The sequence below is a fragment of the Platalea leucorodia genome (genome assembly GCF_965183815.1).
Source record: "Platalea leucorodia genome assembly, chromosome: 34".
NCBI lineage: Eukaryota > Metazoa > Chordata > Aves > Pelecaniformes > Threskiornithidae > Platalea > Platalea leucorodia.
Window position 1 is genome coordinate 250,055 of NC_138856.1, and position 21,142 is coordinate 271,196.

The 21,142-nt window shown below is 55.0% G+C and overlaps 1 protein-coding gene across 1 annotated transcript; it reads left to right on the top strand.

The window, feature by feature from the left end:
- The first annotated feature begins 1,178 nt into the window (after positions 1-1,178).
- Positions 1,179-19,287, top strand: DPF2 (double PHD fingers 2). Its single transcript, XM_082334409.1, has 11 exons — positions 1,179-1,243; positions 5,929-6,089; positions 6,177-6,284; positions 6,521-6,684; positions 9,773-9,865; positions 10,111-10,189; positions 12,956-13,093; positions 13,358-13,486; positions 13,687-13,799; positions 16,383-16,464; positions 17,082-19,287. Exons 1-11 carry the CDS (start codon positions 1,212-1,214, stop codon positions 17,156-17,158), a joined length of 1,176 nt encoding a protein of 391 aa, XP_082190535.1. The 5' UTR covers positions 1,179-1,211; the 3' UTR covers positions 17,159-19,287.
- Positions 19,288-21,142: the final 1,855 nt, after the last annotated feature.

Sequence of the window (21,142 nt, forward strand, 5' to 3'; positions counted from 1 at the left end):
TTCTATGATTTCTATGCCATTCTTTCTATGATTTCTATGCCATTTCTATGAGATTCTATGATTTCTCTGCCATTTTCTATAATTTCTATGACATTCTGCGATTTCTATGCCATTTTTTCTATGATTTCTATGACATTTCTGTCACTTTCTATGATTTCTATGCCATTTCTATGGCATTCTACGATTTCTCTGCCATTTTCTATAATTTCTATGACATTTTTTCTATGATTTCTATGACATTACGTGATTTTTATGCCATTCTTTCTATGATTTCTATGACATTTCTGTCACATTCTATGTTTTCTGTGACATTTCTGTCACATTCTATGATTTATATGCCATTTTTTCTGTAATTTCTATGACATTACGTGATTTTTATGCCGTTCTTTCTATGATTTCTATGACATTTCTGTCACATTCTATGATTTCTGTGACATTTCTGTCACATTCTATGATTTCTATTCCATTTTTTCTATGATTTCTATGACATTACGTGATTTTTATGCCGTTCTTTCTATGATTTCTATGACATTTCTGTCACATTCTATGATTTTGTGACATTTCTGTCACATTCTATGATTTCTATTCCATTTTTTCTATGATTTCTATGACATTACGTGATTTTTATGCCGTTCTTTCTATGATTTCTGTGACATTTCTGTCACATTCTATGATTTTGTGACATTTCTGTCACATTCTATGATTTCTATTCCATTTTTTCTATGATTTCTATGACATTACGTGATTTTTATGCCGTTCTTTCTATGATTTCTATGACATTTCTGTCACATTCTATGATTTCTGTGACATTTCTGTCACATTCTATGATTTCTATTCCATTTTTTCTATGATTTCTATGACATTACGTGATTTTTATGCCGTTCTTTCTATGATTTCTATGACATTTCTGTCACATTCCATCACTTCTATGCCATTTCTATGGCATTCTATGATTTCTAAGCCGTTCTTTCTACAATCCCTACGACATCCCCGCGACATCCCCGCGACATCCCCACGACATTCGATGCCTCTGCGCCTCCTTCCCACCCCCATCCCTCGCGCGCCTCCCCCCTCAGCTTTTCCCGCCCTTTTCTTCCCCGCGCATGCGCAGCGGCGGGAAAGCCCGCGCACGCGCAGCGCTCTCCTCCCCCCCCCCCGCGGCCGCGCATGCGCAGCGGGCGGCGCAGGGCCCCGGCGGCGGCGGAGGGAAGATGGCGGCGGTGGTACAGAATGTGGTGAAGCTGTGAGCGCCTCCTTGTCCTTGTCTTTTCCCTCCTTTCCTTCCTCCGTGGCGGGGAGCCGGCGGTGGGGGGTGTGGGGGTGTGGGGGAAATGGGGGTCTCTCCCCTCACCGTGTCGCGGGCGGGATTAAGTTTCCCCCTTGTGTGTGTGTGTGGGGGGGGGAACCGGTCATTGTTCGGGGGGGAACTTTGAGGGGGGGGTTGCGTGTGTGTGTGTGGAGAATTTCTCCGTACGGTTCCCTGAGGGGAGACCCCACCCTATATGGCGCCGTAAGGGGGCTTATAGAGCCCTGGGCGGGGGGGTTGGCTGAGAGGGGGCCTATAGAGTCCGAAGGGTGGGGGGGCCCCCCTATATGGCCTATGAGAGCGTCCTATAGAGGCCAGGGAGGGGGGAGTCATCCCTATACATCCCTGCGAGAGGGTCTTATAGATGCCAGGGGGGTGCGCTTACCCCCGTCAGGCTCTTTGAAAGGGGCCCGGTGGAGTGGGAATTACCCCCTATACGGTCCTGGGAGGGGTCCTATAGAGCCCAGGGGTGTCCCCCGCCCCATATGGCCCCGTCAGGGGGGCTCTGTAGAGCCCTGAGTGCGGATGGGCCCCTATGTGGGTGGCCCTACAAGTGACACCCCCCCCTATATGGCCCCATATGGGTTCCTATATGTCCTCAGGGTGGGGAGGGGTCCGTGCTTTATGGCCCTATACGGCTGTGCCCTATAGAGCCCTGGGGAGGGGGGGTGTCTCCTCAAGATGTCCTTGTCAGAGGGGAAGCTATAGAGCCCCTGGGATGGAGGCTCCTCTCCCTATACAGCCCTATGAGAGGGACCCTATAGAGCCCCAGGGGTGGGGGTCCCCCCATATAGCCCCCATATAGGGCTGAGGGTAGGGGTCTTCCCCCTATACAGCCCTACAAGGGAAGGGGGGGTCAGCTATACCCTTGGGGAGGTATATAGCCCCCCTGCTATGGCAAGGGGTCCCCTATATACGCTATAAGGGAGGCCCATCCTGCCTGGGTGGGATTTGTGGACTTGGAGATGTTTGTTGACCTTTTTTTTGGCATCTCCCAGTGAGGGTTTTGGCATTTCCAGTTGCTTTTTTGGCACTTCCAGTTGGATTTTTGGCATTTCCAGTTGCGATTTTCTGGCATTTCCAGTTGCGATTTTCTGGCATTTCCAGTTGCAATTTTCTGGCCATTTCCAGTTGGTTTTTTTGGTATTTCCAGTTGGATTTTTGGCATTTCCAGTTGCGATTTTCTGGCATTTCCAGTTGCGATTTTCTGGCCATTTCCAGTTGGATTTTTGGCATTTCCAGTTGGCGATGTTTTGGCATTTCCAGTTGCGATTTTTTGGCATTTCCAGTTGCGATTTTCTGGCATTTCCAGTTGCGTTTTTTCGGCATTTCCAGTTGCGATTTTTTGGCATTTCCAGTTGCGATTTTCTGGCCATTTCCAGTTGCGTTTTTTCGGCATTTCCAGTTGCGATTTTTCGGCATTTCCAGTTGCGATTTTTCGGCATTTCCAGTTGCGATTTTTCGGCATTTCCAGTTGCGATTTTTCGGCATTTCCAGTTGCGATTTTTGGCATTTCCAGTTGCGATTTTTCGGCACTTCCAGTTGCTTTTTTGGCATTTCCAGTTGCAATTTTTTGGCATTTCCAGTTGCGTTTTTTCGGCACTTCCAGTTGCATTTTCTTGGCATTTCCAGTTGTTTTTCTTGGCATTTCCAGTTGGATTTTTTGCGTTTCCAGGATTTTTTTGCATTTCCAGGATTTTTTTGCATTTCCAGGTGGTTTTTTTTGCATTTCCAGTTGTTTGGGTTTTTTTTTTTCTGGCATTTCCAGTTGTTTTTTTGGCATTTCCAGGTTTGGGTTTTTTTGGCATTTCCAGTTGTGTTCTTTCAGCATTTCCAGTTGTTTTTCTTGGCATTTCCAGCTGGGTTTTTTGTGTTTCCAGGATTTTTTTTGCATTTCCAGGTGGTTTCTGGCATTTCCAGGGTTCTCTTTTGGCATTTCCAGGCTGTTTTTGGCATTTCCAGGCTGTTTTTGGCGTCTCCCTTTAGCTGGCGGCGCCTCGACCACGGCACCGTTCCCTCCCTGCTGCACTTTCCTCCAAAACCTCCATTTTTGCTGGGGCGTTGGCGCAAAACGGGGCGCGATTTGCACCCCCCCAGGTCTTCTCCGATGAGACGAGGGTTCGTTAAGAGGCGTTGGGGTCTCCTCTGACGAGCTGGGGTTCGTTAAGCGAGGTGACGGCCCTGGGTCCGTCCGTCCGTCCGTCCTGCAGCCTTTCCGCCTGCAGATGCGTTCGCGAAGCCGCTGGAGAAGCTCGTGGCCGGCCGGCGTTTTTGGGACCCCTTTCTTGGATCGTTTCTGAGAGAAGCACAAACCGTGAGCCACGAAACACCTTTTTCAGACTTTTTTTGCCCCAAATCGACGAACCGACGCTTCGCCACAACGCGACTTCGCCGGCGCTCCCGTGGATCCGCAGCTTTCAGTGAAGCTGAGCGGCGAAAGGGCGCCTCGCCTTACCTGACTTCGTCACGCAAATGTATTTTATTTATTTTAGAAGCTGCCGTTGGGTTTCCAGGCTGGATTTTTTTCGGTCGGTGATGGTGATGGAGAGGAGCGCGGCAAGAATTTGTTATTTTTTACTTTTTAAAGCCGTTCCCCGGGCCGTTCTCGTATCTCCGGGTACCACTGGCGAAGAGTTTGGTCTACAAATCCTTCCTTGCTTTATTTTTCTCCACGCGACGGCAGGACGCTCTGCTCCGACGACTTTTTGGGGTTTTAAATCGCTCCCCTTCCCGCGCAGGTGCGCGTTGGCCACCTCGGCACGAAGCCCGCCGTGCCTTTTCCCGGCGGTTTTGGGGATGGAAGTAGTCACGTCGTTATTTTTTTGGCCGTTTCCCTGCCGTGCTCTCTTACCGACGGTGCTAAAACGCATAAAACCCCCCGGTTATTCCTGCAGCGATCCGCTGACGCGACGTGCTTTACTGGAAGCCGCTCTTTGAGGGCGCTTGGGACTTCCTTCGCAGCTGTAGGAGGCTCTAAGCCACGCCGGGTCCGCGGGGAGCGATAATCGGGTTCGTTAGAGCTGTTTAAAACGCATTAGTCCTTCCCGACAGCCTCGTTAGCTCTTTGCTTGGCCGTTCGGCGCAGATTTTAAGCGGCGCCTCTCCTCGGCGGGGCTTTCTCGAGGTGGTTTTGCGGTTGCGCGGGGGGATCGGCGAGCGGCCGGGCCTCGAAGCGCCCCTCGGTTTTGGGGACGAAGACCTCCAGGCGGCGGCAGGGGAGATTACGGGGTTGTACGTCGGAGCCGGAGCCGAGAGCTCCGCTCTTACCGCGTCCCGTGGTCCCTCTCCATCCCCTCAGCGCTCAGGGAACGCTTTAAAACCCATTTCACGAAGCTTTTTTAGGTTCCGAAGCCAAATCCCGGTGCGTTTCTCACCCATCCGAGGAGCCTTCCGTTAATTTGCAGTTAAAACAAGCGCAGATGATTGTTTTGGGGGCCGATTGCCTCTTTTTTTCCCCCTCTCCAAACTAAAATCAAGCCAGCGGGAGAGAAAGAAGTTGGACAACCAAACTCTTTTTGGGTTTGTATTACCATAAACACCAAGTTTTCCTCCTCTGTGCAATCCTCCTCCTGGCAGGGCTTCACCTGGACGCTACGAGGAAGTTTTGGGGCTCCGCGTTGCCGGTTATCGGGGCGCAGACGGAGCTTTCGTGGTGATTTAGGAGGAAATTAAAAGCTTCGGGAGGGATTTACATCCCCGTTGCCTGCGCCCGAGCCTGGGGTTTGGGCTCCCTCTGCAGTCAGCAGAGAGAAAAAGGCGATTTGGGACTTTTCTCATCGCTTTTAATTGCTGCTGGGACACCGTTCCCCCTTCCGAAATCGCTGCCGTCGCACCAAATCCGGTGCGACGAACCCCATTTCTCCGTCACGGCTCGGGCCGACCCGGCTCCGTAAGGAAACGAGCGCGGCAATCCTCATTTGCATTTAATATTTACCAATATCATCTTCTTAATTATTCCCTCTCTGCCCGTTGGCTCTCGCGGCACCGGGGAGGGGAAAGCTCGGTCTCCGGCAGCCGAACGGACTCTGGGCTCTTCCCCTCTCCCTGCCGTGCGCGGTGGGGAGATTTCACCGTCCCAATGACTGTAATTACAGCTGACGGCCTCCGCTTGAAGGAGGGACGTGGCACGAAGAGGCCGTGCTCTTAAAAAAGAGGACGGGGCACGATTAATGCACTTAAGGAAGCCAGAGAGACGCCCGCGGCCGCTCGAATCCAGTAATAACGCGTAGACGCCGGTGCGGGCTTCTCAGAAAAGGTTTTGGGGGAGTGAAAAATGCTGAGGGGATCCCTTAACGCCGAGGGGATCCCTTAACGCCGAGGGGATCTCTTAGCGATGCCACGTTTTTGTCTGCCGGCGGCGCGGAAGGCCGTAATCGCCGGTCGTGGTGGTCCCCGCGTCTCTGTGCTTTCGCCGGGCGAGGGGCCGTCTCCGTCCTCCGAAAATAATCGCGGCGAGTCGCGTCTTCGCCTTGCAGAGGTGATGTTTTCGGGCCACGCTTCCTCCGAGCGCGGGTCCGGGAAGGAGCGCAGCGTTTCCCTCTCCCGGCGGATGCGTGCCGGGGCTGGAATTAAGGATCGGGGTGGTTGGGATGAACGCTGAACCTCTTTTTTCCCCCCGGCAGCCTCGGGGAGCAGTACTACAGGGATGCCATGGAGCAGTGCCACAACTACAACGCCCGGCTGTGCGCCGAGAGGAGCGTCCGCCTCCCTTTCCTCGATTCCCAGACCGGGGTGGCCCAAAGCAACTGCTACATCTGGATGGAGAAACGTCACCGAGGGCCAGGTACAGCGGGAAAACGCCGGATTGGGGACAAGGAATCGGTGCGTGTCATCGCCTCGGATAATTTTGGGGTGTTTTTTTTTATGAAAGGTTTAGCCGCTGGGCAGCTTTATTCCTACCCCGCGCGCCGCTGGCGGAAGAAACGCCGTGCTCATCCTCCGGAGGACCCGAGGCTTTCCTTCCCTTCTATCAAACCAGGTAAATCCGTCCCGCCGCCGCTTTCTGCAGGCGGTAAGGGGTGCGGGTTTTGGCAATACCGTGCCCGAATAGCGCCGGATGATGGTAAACAGCAGCGAGGGTCGGTAAATCCCTTCGCCTGACCCCGCCGCGGCGGGGGGAGCTTGCGAATGCGGCTGCGTAAGACGGGATCTCGCCGCGTTCAACGGTCCGCGCTGATTTTTCCCTTCCTTTTTCCCTCCGCCGGCTCCTCGCAGACACGGATCAGACCCTGAAGAAGGAAGGGCTGATCTCTCAGGACGGCAGCAGCCTGGAAGCCCTGTTGAGGACCGACCCATTGGAGAAACGTGCCCTCCCGGACCCCCGCATCGACGACGACAGCCTGGGCGAGTTCCCCGTCACCAACAGCCGCGCGCGGAAGGTACGGCGCAGAGCTGGGCTCCTCCCCGACGTCGGGAAAGGGAGCTTCAGGGGAAAACCCGCCCATCTCCGTGACGCCACTCTGATTTTCCACATTCTCTGCTTTCTCTGCGTCTTTTAGCTGCAGAAGAAGGATTTAGGATGGATTTGGGGGGGCAGAGGTGATGCTACCGGCCTCGTGGGGCTACCGGAGAGCGGGAAGCCAGGGTTTGGCTCCCTTCAGCGATGTCCCGTAGGCAGGTGGATGTTCCCTTCCTCACGATCCGGTTAGAAACTCCCCGAGTTCCCAGGAAGGGGGGTTCTGGCCCCAAAATTGAGGGCAAGGGAGGTTCTGGCCCCAAAATTGAGGGGAAGGGAGATTCTGGCCCCAAAATTCAGGAGAAAGGAGGTTCTGACCCCAAAATTGCGTGAGAGATTCTGGCCCCAAAATTGAAGGCAAGGGAGGTTCTGGCCCCAAAATTGAGGGGAAGGGAGGTTCTGGCCCCAAAATTTGGGGAAAGGGAGATTCTGGCCCCAAAACTGAGGGAAAGGGAGGTTCTGGCCCCAAAATTGAGGGGAAGGGAGGTTCTGGCCCCAAAATTTGGGAGAAGGGAGGTTCTGGCCCCAAAATTGAGGGGAAGGGAGGTTCTGGCCCCAAAATTTGGGAGAAGGGAGGTTCTGGCCCCAAAATTGAGGAGAAGGGAGGTTCTGGCCCCAAAATTGAGGGGAAGGGAGATTCTGGACCCAAAATTTGGGAGAAGGGAGGTTCTGGCCCCAAAATTTGGGGAAAGAGGGATTCTGGCCCCAAAACTGAGTGAAAGAGACGTTCCGGCCCCCAAATCGAGGCTTTTATTGTGTCTGAGCACCCAGTTCAAGGCTCCGCGCTGGGTGTCCGCACCCAGGGCAGCCTTCATCCCCCGCTGGCCCGCGGACCCGTGCGACGCGGCCGCGGCGGGGGGGGGGGATCGGCCGGGGTTTCGAGGTGCCGGTCCCCCTCCCCGCCGTCTCCCCCCTTCCCCGGCTTCGTTTTTTTCCCCGGGAGCCCCGCGAGCGCAGGTTTCTCATCGCCTCCTCTTGCTGCTTTTTGGTTCCCTGAGCAGAGACGCGCTCCGAGACATCTTGTCAAGCCGCGCTCCTTTTATTCCTCATCTCCAAAGCTTTTTTTCCCCTTTCTTTATAGTAAATTTATCTTTAAAAAGAGATTTTTAGCAGTCGCACAGGAGTAAGAAGGATGTTCAGCCGGCTCTTCAAAGCGCCGCCTTCTCTGCGAGCCCTTTGAGAACAGGCTCCGGAAGAGAAAGCAAAGTTAAATTTTAAAATGAAGACGTAGGAAGGAAGAAAAAGCCGAGGCCGAGCGTTTAGCGAGGTTACGAGTGTCTGGTTTCGTCGATAAACTAAGCCAGGGTTGTTCTAAATCACGAGAACCGGTTCTGGAAAGGGTTGTGACTGGTCGCGAGTCGAAGCCGCCTCTGTTCCTTGGGAATTTGGGCCGCTCTGCTGCTGGTTTGCCCTCTTCCCCTTGCGGTTGGCTCGTGGGGTGTGTTTAATGCCAGGAAAAAGCTGTTTTTCACCATGTATTTAATGATTTTCCCCGCTGCTGTGTTTACCCTGTCCCTGCAATTAATCCCCGCCTGGCGCGAAAGGGCTTTACGCAACCGCTAACGAAGCTCGGAGCAGGCAGCCCTGGTCTGACGGAGGAAAAAAGGGAATTGGGGAGAGAGGAGAGAACAAATTTGCCTTCTGCAGAAAAAAAGGGGCTCGGATCTTCCCCCTTTCCTCCCTCAGCTGGATAATTTGGGTCCCGCAGCCCCTTTTCACCCCGATTTGGCACAACTCAGGGGCCTCTTTAAATATTAAGGCTCTACCGAGGTCTGGAGCTGGCTAAAACCTTCCCCGCTCTCCGTCCTTCGCCAGACTCGCCCGTGCTTTACTGTTATTTGACGTTGGGATTGTAGGAGCTCCCCGTTTCCCCTCGCCGCTCCCCATTTCCCCTCGCCGCTCCCCGTTTCCCCACTCCGCGCTCCCCGTTTCCCCACTCCGCGCTCCCCGTTTCCCCACTCCGCGCTCCCGTTTCCCCACTCCGCGCTCCCCGTTTCCCCCTCGCCGCTCCCCGTTTCCCCCTCGCCGCTCCCGTTTCCCCCTCGCCGCTCCCGTTTCCCCACTCCGCGCTCCCCGTTTCCCCCTCGCCGCTCCCCGTTTCCCCCTCGCCGCTCCCCGTTTCCCCTCGCCGCTCCCCGTTTCCCCTCGCCGCTCCCGTTTCCCCACTCCGCGCTCCCCGTTTCCCCCTCGCCGCTCCCGTTTCCCCCTCGCCGCTCCCGTTTCCCCCTCCGCGCTCCCCGTTTCCCCCTCCGCGCTCCCCGTTTCCCCCTCGCCGCTCCCCGTTTCCCCCTCCGCGCTGCCCATTTCCCCCTCGCCGCTGCCCGTTTCCCCCTCGCCGCTCCCCATTTCCCCTCGCCGCTCCCCGTTTCCCCCTCGCCGCTCCCGTTTCCCCCTCCGCACTCCCCGTTTCCCCCCTCGCCGCTCCCCGTTTCCCCCTCGCCGCTCCCGTTTCCCCCTCCGCGCTCCCCATTTCCCCCTGGCCGCTCCCCGTTTCCCCCTGGCCGCTCCCCATTTCCCCCTCCGCGCTCCCCATTTCCCCCTCGCCGCTCCCGTTTCCCCCTCCGCGCTCCCCATTTCCCCCTCGCCGCTCCCCGTTTCCCCCTCGCCCAGCAGGGAGCAGCAGAGCCCAGAGCAGAGCGAGGTGTGCGATATCGCCGTGTAATTTCGCCAAAACCCAATATTTTCCCCTTCCTGGGCTTTTCTACGTGAATAATTTTTCCAAACCTCGCCTCTTTTTGCCTTTTTCTTGGTTACTCTCTTTTTTTCCAAGCGTCTTCGCGCCGTCTTGGGCCCTCCTGTGACTTTTTAGGGGATAAAACGTACCAAATTCCGTCTCTCTCCCCCAAAACTTCACGTCCTTTCTCCTCCTTCGGTATTACAGGTTTGAAACGGGTTTGGCTGCTGATGGCAACCCGAGGCCGCGCCGACGATTCTCGCTCCCCGATTTTTCCCCTTTTCCCCTCGATCCGTGCCGAGGTTTTCTCTGCAATAACCCCTTTCCTCTTCCCTAGCGGATTCTCGAGCCGGATGACTTCTTGGACGATTTGGACGATGAAGACTACGAAGAAGATACGCCGAAACGGAGGGGGAAGGGGAAAGCCAAGGTGAGAGCAACCGGCTGGATCCGGCTGGATCCCGGCCTTGTTTTGGTGGCGATTCCTGGCAAATTTGAGACGTTGCCGCTGATCCTCGCATCCGACGGCCGTTTCGGGCTGTACCCACTACGTGGCAGCATCGGATCGCGTTTTTCTCCGACGCCGGCTCGCCGGTGTTGTCCTCCCGATCACCCAGGAGCCTTTTGGGCTACAATTTTGCCTAAACCTTAACTTTTTCCCCTTATTTTTCCCAGGGGAAAGGCGTCGGAGGGGCTCGCAAGAAACTGGACGCAGCTATATTGGAAGACCGGGATAAACCCTACGCTTGCGACAGTGAGTACTAAAAAACCTCTCCTCGTCGCTTAGGGCCCGGGAAACGGAGCCAGGCTGCCTTGTTTTTGGGGAATCCGTCGGGTTGTCCGTTGGGATTTGGGTTTTAAACCTCAAAAGGTAGATTTACGCAGCCGGGGGAGGGTGGGTTTTTGAACCCCCTCGGATTCTCGGCCCTCCTCCTTTAATCGTGCCTCGTTAAAGCCACTTAATGACGTTCGTAGCTGCGATAACGCAACACCGTGCGCTGATCCTGCTCTGGCTAAAAAACTCCTCAGCTCCAGGGGCAGGGATTTTATTTCCGAGGCCGTAACTCCCTGGCCCGCTCCTCCGCGAGCCCAGGGTTGCCGATGCTTCCTCCTCCTCCTCCTCCTCTTCCTCCTCACGCTGGGGAAGCGGGCGGCCAAAAAAAAAAAAAAAAAAAGGCAATTTAACAGGGCGAACGGAGCAAAAATAAAAAAGGGCAAGCGAGGCTTTGATACGACCTTCTCTCTTCTTCCTCCTGTCCTGCAAGAGCTGACGCGAGCTTCTTCCCCAACCCCCACCCCGAACCCCACGTACTTGTGGTTGTTGGTTGGTTTTTTTTTTTTCCCCCCCCTCCCCTTTTTTTCCTCGTTTTAAGAGTCCGTCTGTCGCTTGGTGCGTGTGCGTGACCTGGTGCGTGTGTGTTTTCTCACGACTCTCTTTCTGTGTTTCAGATAGTTACAAACAAAAGCATACCTTGAAACCTCCCGATCGAGGTAGTCCACTCTCTGTCTGCTTTTTTTATTTCCTTCCTACCTTTCTTCTCCTCAAATGTTAGGTTTTTATTCACCAAACCTCGCTGGAGCCTACGGGGAGAGGCGGGACACGGGGGAGAAGGGGAGGGAGAAGCCAAAGGCCACCGAGCGACGTCAAAAGCTGGCCTCCCCGCCGGCAGCGGGATTCGGCGGCTCCTCTCCGAGCTCGCCTGATCCTTTTCCAGCAGGGAAGAGCGGGCGTGCGTGCCAGCAGAGCGGCCTCCCGAGAGGGAAAACAAAGATTAATCCCCCCCCGCGGCGACGGGGATGGGAAAAAAACACGGCGTTTCCACCAAACCCCTTCCCTCCCTCCCAAATCCCGCGCGCCCGGGACGTGCCCCCTTCCTTTGAAGACGCGCCGCAGTACGTTGCTGCTTCTTTCAAAAAAAAAAAAACAAAAAACACCTTTTTTTGCTTTAAAATAAGCCCCAAAACGGGTCATCTGCACGTGCGGGTTCGACGTTGGCGGGGGGCTGCGAGTAAACCCCCGCGGCCGAGCCGGAGAGCCGAGATCGTCTTCGCGGCGGCTCCTCTTCCTCGCCGTTTGGGAGGAGGAAACCCGATTCGTGTTTAGATACCGGCCTGCCTGTTTTTTGGGGGGGAAAAAGGTCAATTTGAAACCCCGCGGGAGGTGGGGAAAGAAAACGCCGCCCGCCAGCTCCGCGTGGCTGCTCACGGGGCCGACCCCATCCTGCCCTCGGCTCTGGAAAGCCGGAATTTGATGTAATAAGGTTGTAATTGTTGTCACGGCTGCTTTTCGGGCTGCTTTTTTCCTCCCCCCACCTCCTTCGCTAGGCTCGCGCCGCTTTGCCGAGCCGCTCCGGACCTGCCGATGCCGAGCGTTTTCTCCGGAGTGGCAAGACCTCTTTCCCTGGGGGGAATTTCTGCGGCTTTTGTGGGGATTCGGGCTCTCTGAGCGGGGTTCAAACCCTGGTTTTGGTGAGCAGGCCGAGCTCGGCCGCTTTCCCTCCCTGTTTTTGGAGCGAATCGATGGGATACAAGCCCTGGTGGGGTTTTTCCAGGCTTCAAGCGAGCCTGGAAGTGGATCCAGAAAGGTCTGGGATGTTACGGAAAAGCTCCAGGCTCAGGAAAACTCATCCCAAAGCGACTTTTCCCCCCCGATTTGCCTGGATGCCGTGAAAAGTTGTAGGGAAATTCATCCACCGGGCCCCGTAAATCCCCCTCTGGCTCTTTCTGGGGGGATTTCACCCCGATCCCGGTCCTCGCGCCGGCTTCGTGCTCGTCCCGCCCGCGCCTGTATGGGGCTGGAACGGGGGTTTTGGGGTGTCCTCGGAGCCTCCCGGCTCAAAAGCTGCCAAAAAAAAAAAACCCCCGGAAAACCGGTGACGGGGGCGGAAAGCGGGAAAACCGATGGCGTTTGGGGCGGTGGGTGATTTCACCCCGCGCTCGGGTCAGGTTCGGAGGAGTTCGGTGGCTCTGAGGAGGGAGCGGAGCCGAGATTTGCCGGTGGCGGCTGCCGTTTCCCTCCTCGGGGTCCCAAAAATCGACATTTCCCCTTCGTGCACGTTGAAGACGGCCTCGATTTTTTTACCCGGCTGGTGTTTTTACCCGGTTTTTGGGTAGGAAATCCCCCGCTCTGTCTCTTTCCGACCGGGTTTTGCCGCTTGGATTGATCCCCGCGTGGTTTTACTCCTTTCCCGAGGGCTGTAAAGCTGCGCTTAACGAGCCGCCATCGTTACCCGGCCGCGGTGGGTATCCATCACCCACCAAATCGCCTTTAGCCTCCCGCGGTGCAGAGGAAGCTGCGCTCCCTCTCCGGATCCGATCCGGAGGGTCCGGTCCCAAATTCCTTCGTTAAAGTGTTTCTGGGTGGTTTTAATAAATTCCAGGTGATTTTGGGGCAGAAGGGGAGCAGCCGTCTGTGCTCAAAGCCGGAGACGGGATCAGGGGATGCCGGATAATTCGGGATTCGGGGTTTTTCTCGCTCCTTGCCGGGGTGAGCTCAGACTTTTCCCGTTTCTATCCGTAGTCTGCGGGAAGCGATACAAGAATCGGCCGGGATTGAGCTACCACTACGCTCATTCCCACCTGGCCGAGGAAGAAGGCGACGACAAGGACGATTCGCAGCCCCCGACTCCCGTCTCGCAGCGATCGGAGGAGCAGAAATGTAAGGAAAAAACCTCCCTTTTCCCAAAAAAACCCATCGTAAAAAAGGCAGCAAAGCCGGGAAACCACCCGGGCCAGGGCTGGGAGCGAGCGGCTTCCCTTCTCCGATGCTTTCAAGCACCGCGGCATCGCCCCGGGGCTCGGAGGTTGCCGGAAAGGCTACTCGGAGCGTTGGGATTTACGCCACGGAAGTGTTTTTTCCTGGTCCCATGCGGAAAACCTTCGCCCCCGCGGCTAATCCGTCTCTCCCGCTCTGCTTTTCCAGCCAAGAAAGGACCCGACGGTTTAGCTTTGCCCAACAACTACTGCGATTTCTGCTTGGGAGACTCCAAAATCAACAAGAAGACGGGACAACCGGAGGAGTTGGTCTCGTGCTCGGACTGCGGGCGATCAGGTAAAGAGGGGAAAACGTTCTCCCCACCGCCGGCATCGCCAAAAACCGTCCCCGGCGCCTTCGCCTGCCGGGAAAAGCCGAGGATTTGGGTCGGAGCTGGGGAAAAAATGGGGGTTTTTTCCGCTCTTCCCCGGCCCCGCGGTTGCGAGGCTGCCTTCCTCCCCTCCCCTGCCTTCACCTTCCTCCTGCCTGCTTCGCAGGGCACCCCTCCTGCCTGCAGTTCACCCCGGTGATGATGGCGGCCGTCAAGACGTACCGCTGGCAGTGCATCGAGTGCAAGTGCTGCAATATCTGCGGCACCTCCGAGAACGATGTGAGTGCCCCCCAAAATGGCGGGAGTGCCCCCCAAAATGGCGGGAGTGCCCCCAAAATGGCGGGCGTGACCCCCAGAACGACAGGAGTACCCCCAAAATGGCGGGAGTACCCCACAGAACGACAGAAGTACCCCCCAGAACGACAGAAGTACCCCCAAAATGACGGGAGTACCCCACAGAACGACAGAATTACCCCCCAGAACAACAGAAGTACCCCCAAAATGGCGGGAGTACCCCACAGAACGACAGAAGTACCCCCCAGAACAACAGAAGTACCCCCAAAATGGCGGGAGTACCCCACAGAACGACAGGTGTACCCCAAAATGGCGGGACTGCCCCCAAAATGGCGGGACGACCACCCAGAACGGCGGGCGTAGCCCACAAAACGGTGGGCGTACCCCCCCAGAACAACAGGAGTGCCCCCAAAATGGCGGCAGTACCCCCAAAATGGCAGGAGTAGACCCAGAACAGCAGAAGTACTCCCAGAATGGCGGGAAGTACCCCCAAAATGGCGGGAGTACCCCCAAACTGGTGGGTGTACCCCGCAGAACGACGGGAGCACCCCCAAAATGGCGGGAGCACCCCCCAGAACGACAGGAGTGCCCCCAGGGCTTTTTGGGGGGAAATCTTGGCGTTTTCGTAGGCCCTGGGACGCGGTAGAAGCTTTTTGGGGGAAATCTTGGCGTTTTCGTAGTCCCTGGGGTGCGTGGGGCCTTTTTGGGGGAAATCTTGGCGTTTTCGTAGTCCCTGGAATGCGGCAGAGGCTTTTTGGGGGAAATCTTGGCGTTTTTGTAGGCCCTGGGACGCGGCAGAGGCTTTTTGGGGGGAAATCTTGGTGTTTTTGTAGTCCCCGAGGTGCGCAAGACCTTTTTTGGGGGAAATCTTGGCGTTTTCGTAGGCCCTGGGACGCGGCAGAAGCTTTTTGGGGGAAATCTTGGTGTTTTTGTAGTCCCCGAGGTGCGCAAGACCTTTTTGGGGGGAAATCTTGGCGTTTTCGTAGGCCCTGGGACGCGGCAGAAGCTTTTTGGGGGAAATCTTGGTGTTTTCGTAGGCCCTGGGACGCGGCAGAAGCTTTTTGGGGGAAATCTTGGCGTTTTCGTAGTCCCTGGGACGCGGCAGAGGATTTTTGGGGGAAATCTTGGCGTTTTCGTAGGCCCTGGGACGCGGCAGAAGCTTTTTGGGGGAAATCTTGGCGTTTTCGTAGTCCCTGGGACGCGACAGAGGATTTTTGGGGGAAATCTTGGCGTTTTCATAGTCCCTGGGGTGCGTGGGGCCTTTTTGGGGAAAATCTTGGCGTTTTCGTAGTCCCTGGGATGCGGCAGAGGCTTTTTGGGGAAAATCTTGGTGTTTTTGTAGGCCCTGGGACGCGGCAGAGGCTTTTTGGGGGAAATCTTGGCGTTTTCGTAGGCCCTGGGGTGCGTGGGGCCTTTTTGGGGGGAAATCTTGGTGTTTTCGTAGTCCCTGGGGTGCGCAAGACCTTTTTTGGGGGAAATCTTGGCATTTTCGTAGTCTGTAGGATGCGGCAAAAGCTTTTTTGGGGACAATCTTTGTGCTTTTAGTGTTCTGTAGCACAGAGCCGTCTTTCTGGGGGAAATTTTTGTGCTTTTAATGGTCCATAGGACGGGGCGGAGTCTTTTTGGGGAGAAATCTTTGTGCTTTAATAGTCTGTAGGACACAGGAGAGTCTTTTTTGGGGGAAATCTTTGGGCTTTAATAGTCTGTAGGACACGGGAGAGGTTTTTTGGGGGAAAATCTTTGGGTTTTAATGGTGCATAGAACACAGGAGTCTTTTTTGGGGGAAATCTTCGGGCTTTAATAGTCTGTAGGACACAGGAGAGTTTTTTGGGGGAAATCTTTGGGCTTTAAGAGTCCACAGGACATGGGAAAGTCTATTTTTGGGGAAATCTTTGTGCTTTAATAGTCTGTAGGGCACAGGAGAGTCTTTTTTGGGGGAAATCTTTGAGGTTTTAATGGTCCAGAGAACACAGGAGAGTCTTTTTTGGGGGAAATCTTCGGGCTTTAATAGTCCGTAGGACACGGGAGAGTCTTTTTTGGGGGAAATCTTTGAAGTTTTAATGGTCCAGAGAACACAGGAGTCTTTTTTGGGGAAAATCCTTGTGCTTTAATAGTCCGTAGGACACGGGAGAGTCTTTTTGGGGAGAAATCTTTGGGCTTTGATAGTCTGTAGGACACGGGAGAGTCTTTTTTGGGGGAAATCTTTGAAGTTTTAATGGTCCAGAGAACACAGGAGTCTTTTTTGGGGAAAATCCTTGTGCTTTAATAGTCCGTAGGACACGGGAGAGTCTTTTTGGGGAGAAATCTTTGGGCTTTGATAGTCTGTAGGACACGGGAGAGCCTTTCTGGGGGAAATCTTTGGGCTTTGATAGCCTCTAGGGCACGACAAAATCTTTTTTTGAGGGAAAAGATTGTGCTTTTGGTAGTCGGGAGGACACGGCGATGTCTTTCCGGTGGCTCCGACAGAGAGGGACCCTCGTCCCCTCCGCGTTGTCCTTAATCATCCGCGGCCGGGTTGAATCATCCGAATTTTCCCTCTTTTTTTCCCCCCCCTCGCCCTCGGCTTAGGACCAGCTGCTCTTCTGCGACGACTGCGACCGCGGCTACCACATGTACTGTCTCACCCCCCCCATGTCGGAGCCGCCCGAAGGTGAGCGGAAACGGGGGAGAAACGGGTCAAAACAAGCAGAATTCAGCTCAGGAGATTTCTCAGCCGTGCGGATCCGCTTCTGCCCATGGTTTTTTTGGGGTAATCGTGGATCCGGCGTGCCGCGATCGAAAATGACGGGGTCCGTCATTCCGGCTGTTCCCCAATTCCTTCTCCGCTCCGCCGGAGGAGCGGAAAACCCTTTTTCCACCCCAAAATCCATCGCCGACATCCCTCGTGCCCCAAAATGTCTCCATATTGGCCGGTAAAGCCGAGAGCGATCGCTCTTCTTCCTCCTCTTCCTCCCATCTTCGCCTCATGGCGTCGAAGCTAAAAAAAAACCACCCCAGCGTTCCCAACAACAACAAAAAAGACCCCAAAATCTCGATGACGCCTCACCGCCGGTTAATGAGCCCGGCAGTTAATTATCAACCCCTCTCCTGGCCGTCTTGGCTTGAAGGTTAACGAGGAGGAGGAAGGCTTGCGGGGGTCACAACCCCACAAACAACCCTGTAAACCACCCCTGCCTTATTCTCCACCTCTAATTAAGAAGCCGTGACCCTTAACGAAGCCCTAACGAGGGCGAAACCAGGCCACCCACGTGTCTTTTCTCTCCGCAGGGAGCTGGAGCTGCCATTTGTGTCTGGACCTGCTGAAGGAAAAAGCCTCCATCTACCAGAACCAGAACAACTCCTGATCCCGCTCCGCCGACGGGACGGGCTCCCCGGTGCCCTCGTTCCACGCGTTTTTCCCTTTTTTTGGGGGGTCTTTTTTCTTTTATTTTCCTTTTTTTAAACTTTCCCCCTGGTTTTGGGTTGATTTGGGTTTTTTTTATCGCTTGGGGAAGGGTTTATTTTATTCGTTTGTGCCGCAGCGTCCCCAGGGACCCCGTCCTTACGGAGGGGACACGGATGGGACAGGGCTGCCCTTCCCATCGCCGTTTCCCGCCTTTTCCACCCAAAATGAGGCGCCCAAATCCACTCCTCCGCCTCCCCGGCAACGCGGCGTGCCAAAAAACTCACTTTTCCCCCTCTTTTCTCGGGAAAACTCAGACCCTCGCGCCAGCCGGGGTCACGGTTTTGGGGCTTTTTGTTAATGTTTTGATTTTTGGGGGTGAGATTTCTTTTTTTTTTCCGCTTTTATTTCCTTTTTTTCCCCTCCTCGTTTTTATCATTTCTTTTCTCTCCCGCCTTGGAGGATGCTCCCCGCAGCCCGGCCGATCCCCCCCCTGCCCAGACGAGGCCTTACACCCCGACATCCTCCTCCGGCCGGCACGAAACGGGGCAAAATCCCTCCATTTTGGGGTTTTCCCTTGCTCCCACCCGGCGCAGCGGGAAAAATGCTTCGCCCCACCCCCCCCCCCACCCCGTCACGGTCGCACAGGGTTTGTTTTGGGGTTCGGGGGGGGGGGGGGAAAGCCGCTTTCACCCCCAAAACACCGCTGACGGGGAGAGGCGGGAGACGCCGCTGTTTTGGGGCTCTCTGGGGACACCCCGATATCCCCGTCTGCTCCCCTCCCCCCCCCCCAAGGGTCCCGTTGACTGAATGTGCCTGTTTTTTCTAAAAATCAACTTAAAAAAACCTACCTCCGAACCCCCCCTCCCTGCCACCGCACCCCGAATTTCACCTCCCCGAACCCCCCAAAAGAGAGGACCCAACCGGGACGGCGGCAGAGCAGCCCCGAAACCGGCCCCGTGAGCAGAAAAATGGCCTAAAAATGACCAAAATAGCCTCAAAAATAACCGAAAGAGCCCCAAATTGACCAAAAGAGCTCAAAATTAACCAAAATATCTCCAAAATTGACCAAAATGGCCCCAAATTGACCAAAATGGCCCCAAATTGACGAAAATGGCCCCCAAATGGCTGAAATGGCTCCCAAAATGGCCCCCAAAATGACTGAAATAGTCCAAAATTGACCAAAATGGCCCCAAAATTGACCGAAATAACCCCAAAATTGACCAAAATGGCCCCCAAATGGCCGAAATGGCTCCCAAAATGGCCCCCACAATGACCCAAATAGCCCCAAATTGACCGAAATGGCCCAAAAATTGACCGATATAGCCCAAAAATTGACCGAAATAACCCCAAAATTGACCAAAACGGCCCCAAAATGGCTCCAAAATGGCCCCCAAAATGACCCAAATAGGCCCAAATTTACCAAAATGGCCCAAAAATTGAACGAAACAGCCAAAAATTGACCGAAATAGCCAAAAATTGCCCAAAATGGCCCCAAAATGGCCAAAATGGCTCCCAAAATGGCCCCCAAAATTGACCGAAATGGCCCCAAAATGGCTCGCAAAATGGTCCCCAAAATGGCCGAAATGGCCCCAAAATGGCCCCCAAAATGACCCAAATAGCCCCAAATTGACCGAAACAGCCAAAAATTGACCGAAACAGCCAAAAATTGACCGAAACAGCCAAAAATTGACCAAAACAGCCCCCAAAATTGACCAAAATAGCCCCAAATTGACCAAAATAGCCCCAAATTAACCAAAACCACTCAAAATTGACCCAAATCCTCAAAAACCCACCAAAAAAGCAACCCGGGATCTGGGTGACGAAGCGGCCTCGGCCCGGTGGTTTCTCTCCTCCCTTCCTCGAGCGCGATTCAGGTGGAAATGAAAGCGTTTTGGTTAAAAATGGGGGATTTCCCCCGTTTTCGCGCCCTGACGGGGGCGGGACGATGAAATGTCCCAAAACGGGTGGGTTTTACCCCAATTTCCCCTCGGCAAAGCTTCACGGTTGTGTCTTATCCGGGAAAAAAAAACCCAACACAAAGTGACACCAAAACGGCTTCTTTTCGTAATAAAAATGGCTGAAAACGCAGCGGTGTGGGAGTGAGGGCGTTTTGGGGCGAAAATGGGGGGTTTGGGTGAAAAACGGCCATTTCGGTGCTGGGATGTGGCTTCTCGGAGGGCCGATACTGGGGTTGTGCTGCCCTGGTTTTTGGGGTGAATAAAGCCGATTTAGGTGCTGGGATGTGGCTTCTCGGAGGGCTGATACTGGGGTTGTGCCGCCCTGGGTTTTGGGGTGAATAAACCCAATTTAGGTGCTGGGATGTGGCTTCTCGGAGGGCTGATACTGGGGTTGTGCCGCCCTGGGTTTTGGGGTGAATAAAGCCGATTTAGGTGCTGGGATGTGGCTTCTCGGAGGGCTGATACTGGGGTTGTGCCGCCCTGGGTTTTGGGGTGAATAAACCCAATTTAGGTGCTGGGATGTGGCTTCTCGGAGGGCTGATACTGGGGTTGTGCTGCCCTGGGTTTTGGGGTGAATAAAGCCGATTTAGGTGCTGGGATGTGGCTTCTCGGAGGGCTGATACTGGGGTTGTGCCGCCCTGGGTTTTGGGGTGAATAAACCCGATTTAGGTGCTGGGATGTGGCTTCTCGGAGGGCCGATACTGGGGTTGTGCCGCCCTGGGTTTTGGGGTGAATAAACCCGATTTAGGTGCTGGGATGTGGCTTCTCGGAGGGCTGATACTGGGGTTGTGCCGCCCTGGGTTTTGGGGTGAATAAACCCGATTTAGGTGCTGGGATGTGGCTTCTCGGAGGGCTGATAGTGGGGTTGTGCCGCCCTGGTTTTTGGGGTGAATAAAGCCAATTTCGGTGCTGGGATGTGGCTTCTCGGAGGGCTGATAGTGGGGTTGTGCCGCCCTGGGTTTTGGGGTGAATAAACCCAATTTAGGTGCTGGGATGTGGCTTCTCGGAGGGCCGATACTGGGGTTGTGCCGCCCTGGTTTTTGAGGTGAATAAAGCCAATTTCGGTGCTGGGATGTGGCTTCTCGGAGGGCTGATAGTGGGGTTGTGCTGCCCTTAGTTTGGGGCAAATAAAGCCGATTTAGGTGCTGGGATGTGGCTTCTCGGAGGGCTGATACTGGGGTTGTGCCACCCTGTTTTTTGGGGTAAAATCTGCCCCATTAGGGGCTTTTGCCACCCGCTGGCCCCAGCTTGCCCTGAGAATTAATCCCTTTGCGGATTTATTTTGCAGCTAAATCACCCGAATTGGGGCAAAAGCCGGAGCTCAAGAGCCAGGATCCAGGCGTCCGGGTAAAATATCGGGGAAATGAATCCTCGTTAGCGGCCTTTGGGGGGGGGGGTCAGGGGGGTCCCCGAACGCCGGGGTTCCCTGGGGGGTCGCGGGGACCCCCGGGAGGGCGGCGGTTGATATCGGCACGCCAATGTTGCGATGAGGTTTTATTGGGATTAAATAAATAATCCGGGTTGGGGGGAGGGGGCGGGGGTATCGGCCGTGGGGGTGGGGGGGACGTGTGCCCCCCCGCGGGGGGTCCTGTCCCCCGTCCCCACGGGACCCGGGTGTCCCCGATGCCCGTCCCCTCCCCCTCAGACGCCGTCCTTGGTCTTGGTGGTGCTCAGGGGGACGGTGACCTCCTCCTCCTCCTTGAGGTGACCCGCCCTGTGGCCGCGCCGGGGGGAGGGAAACCCCGAAACCTTCAACCTTTCTCCCCAAAAACCTTCAGCCCTTCCCAACCCCAAAACCTTCCTCTCTCACCCCAAAACCTTCGTCCTTCTCACCCCAAAACCTTTGGTTCTCACCCCAAAACCTTCGTCCTTCTCACTCCAAGAACTTTGTCCCTTCTCACCCCAAAACCTTCGACTCTTCTCACCCCAAAACCTTCCTCCTTCTCACCCCAAAACCTTCCTCCTTCTCACCCCAAAACCTTCAT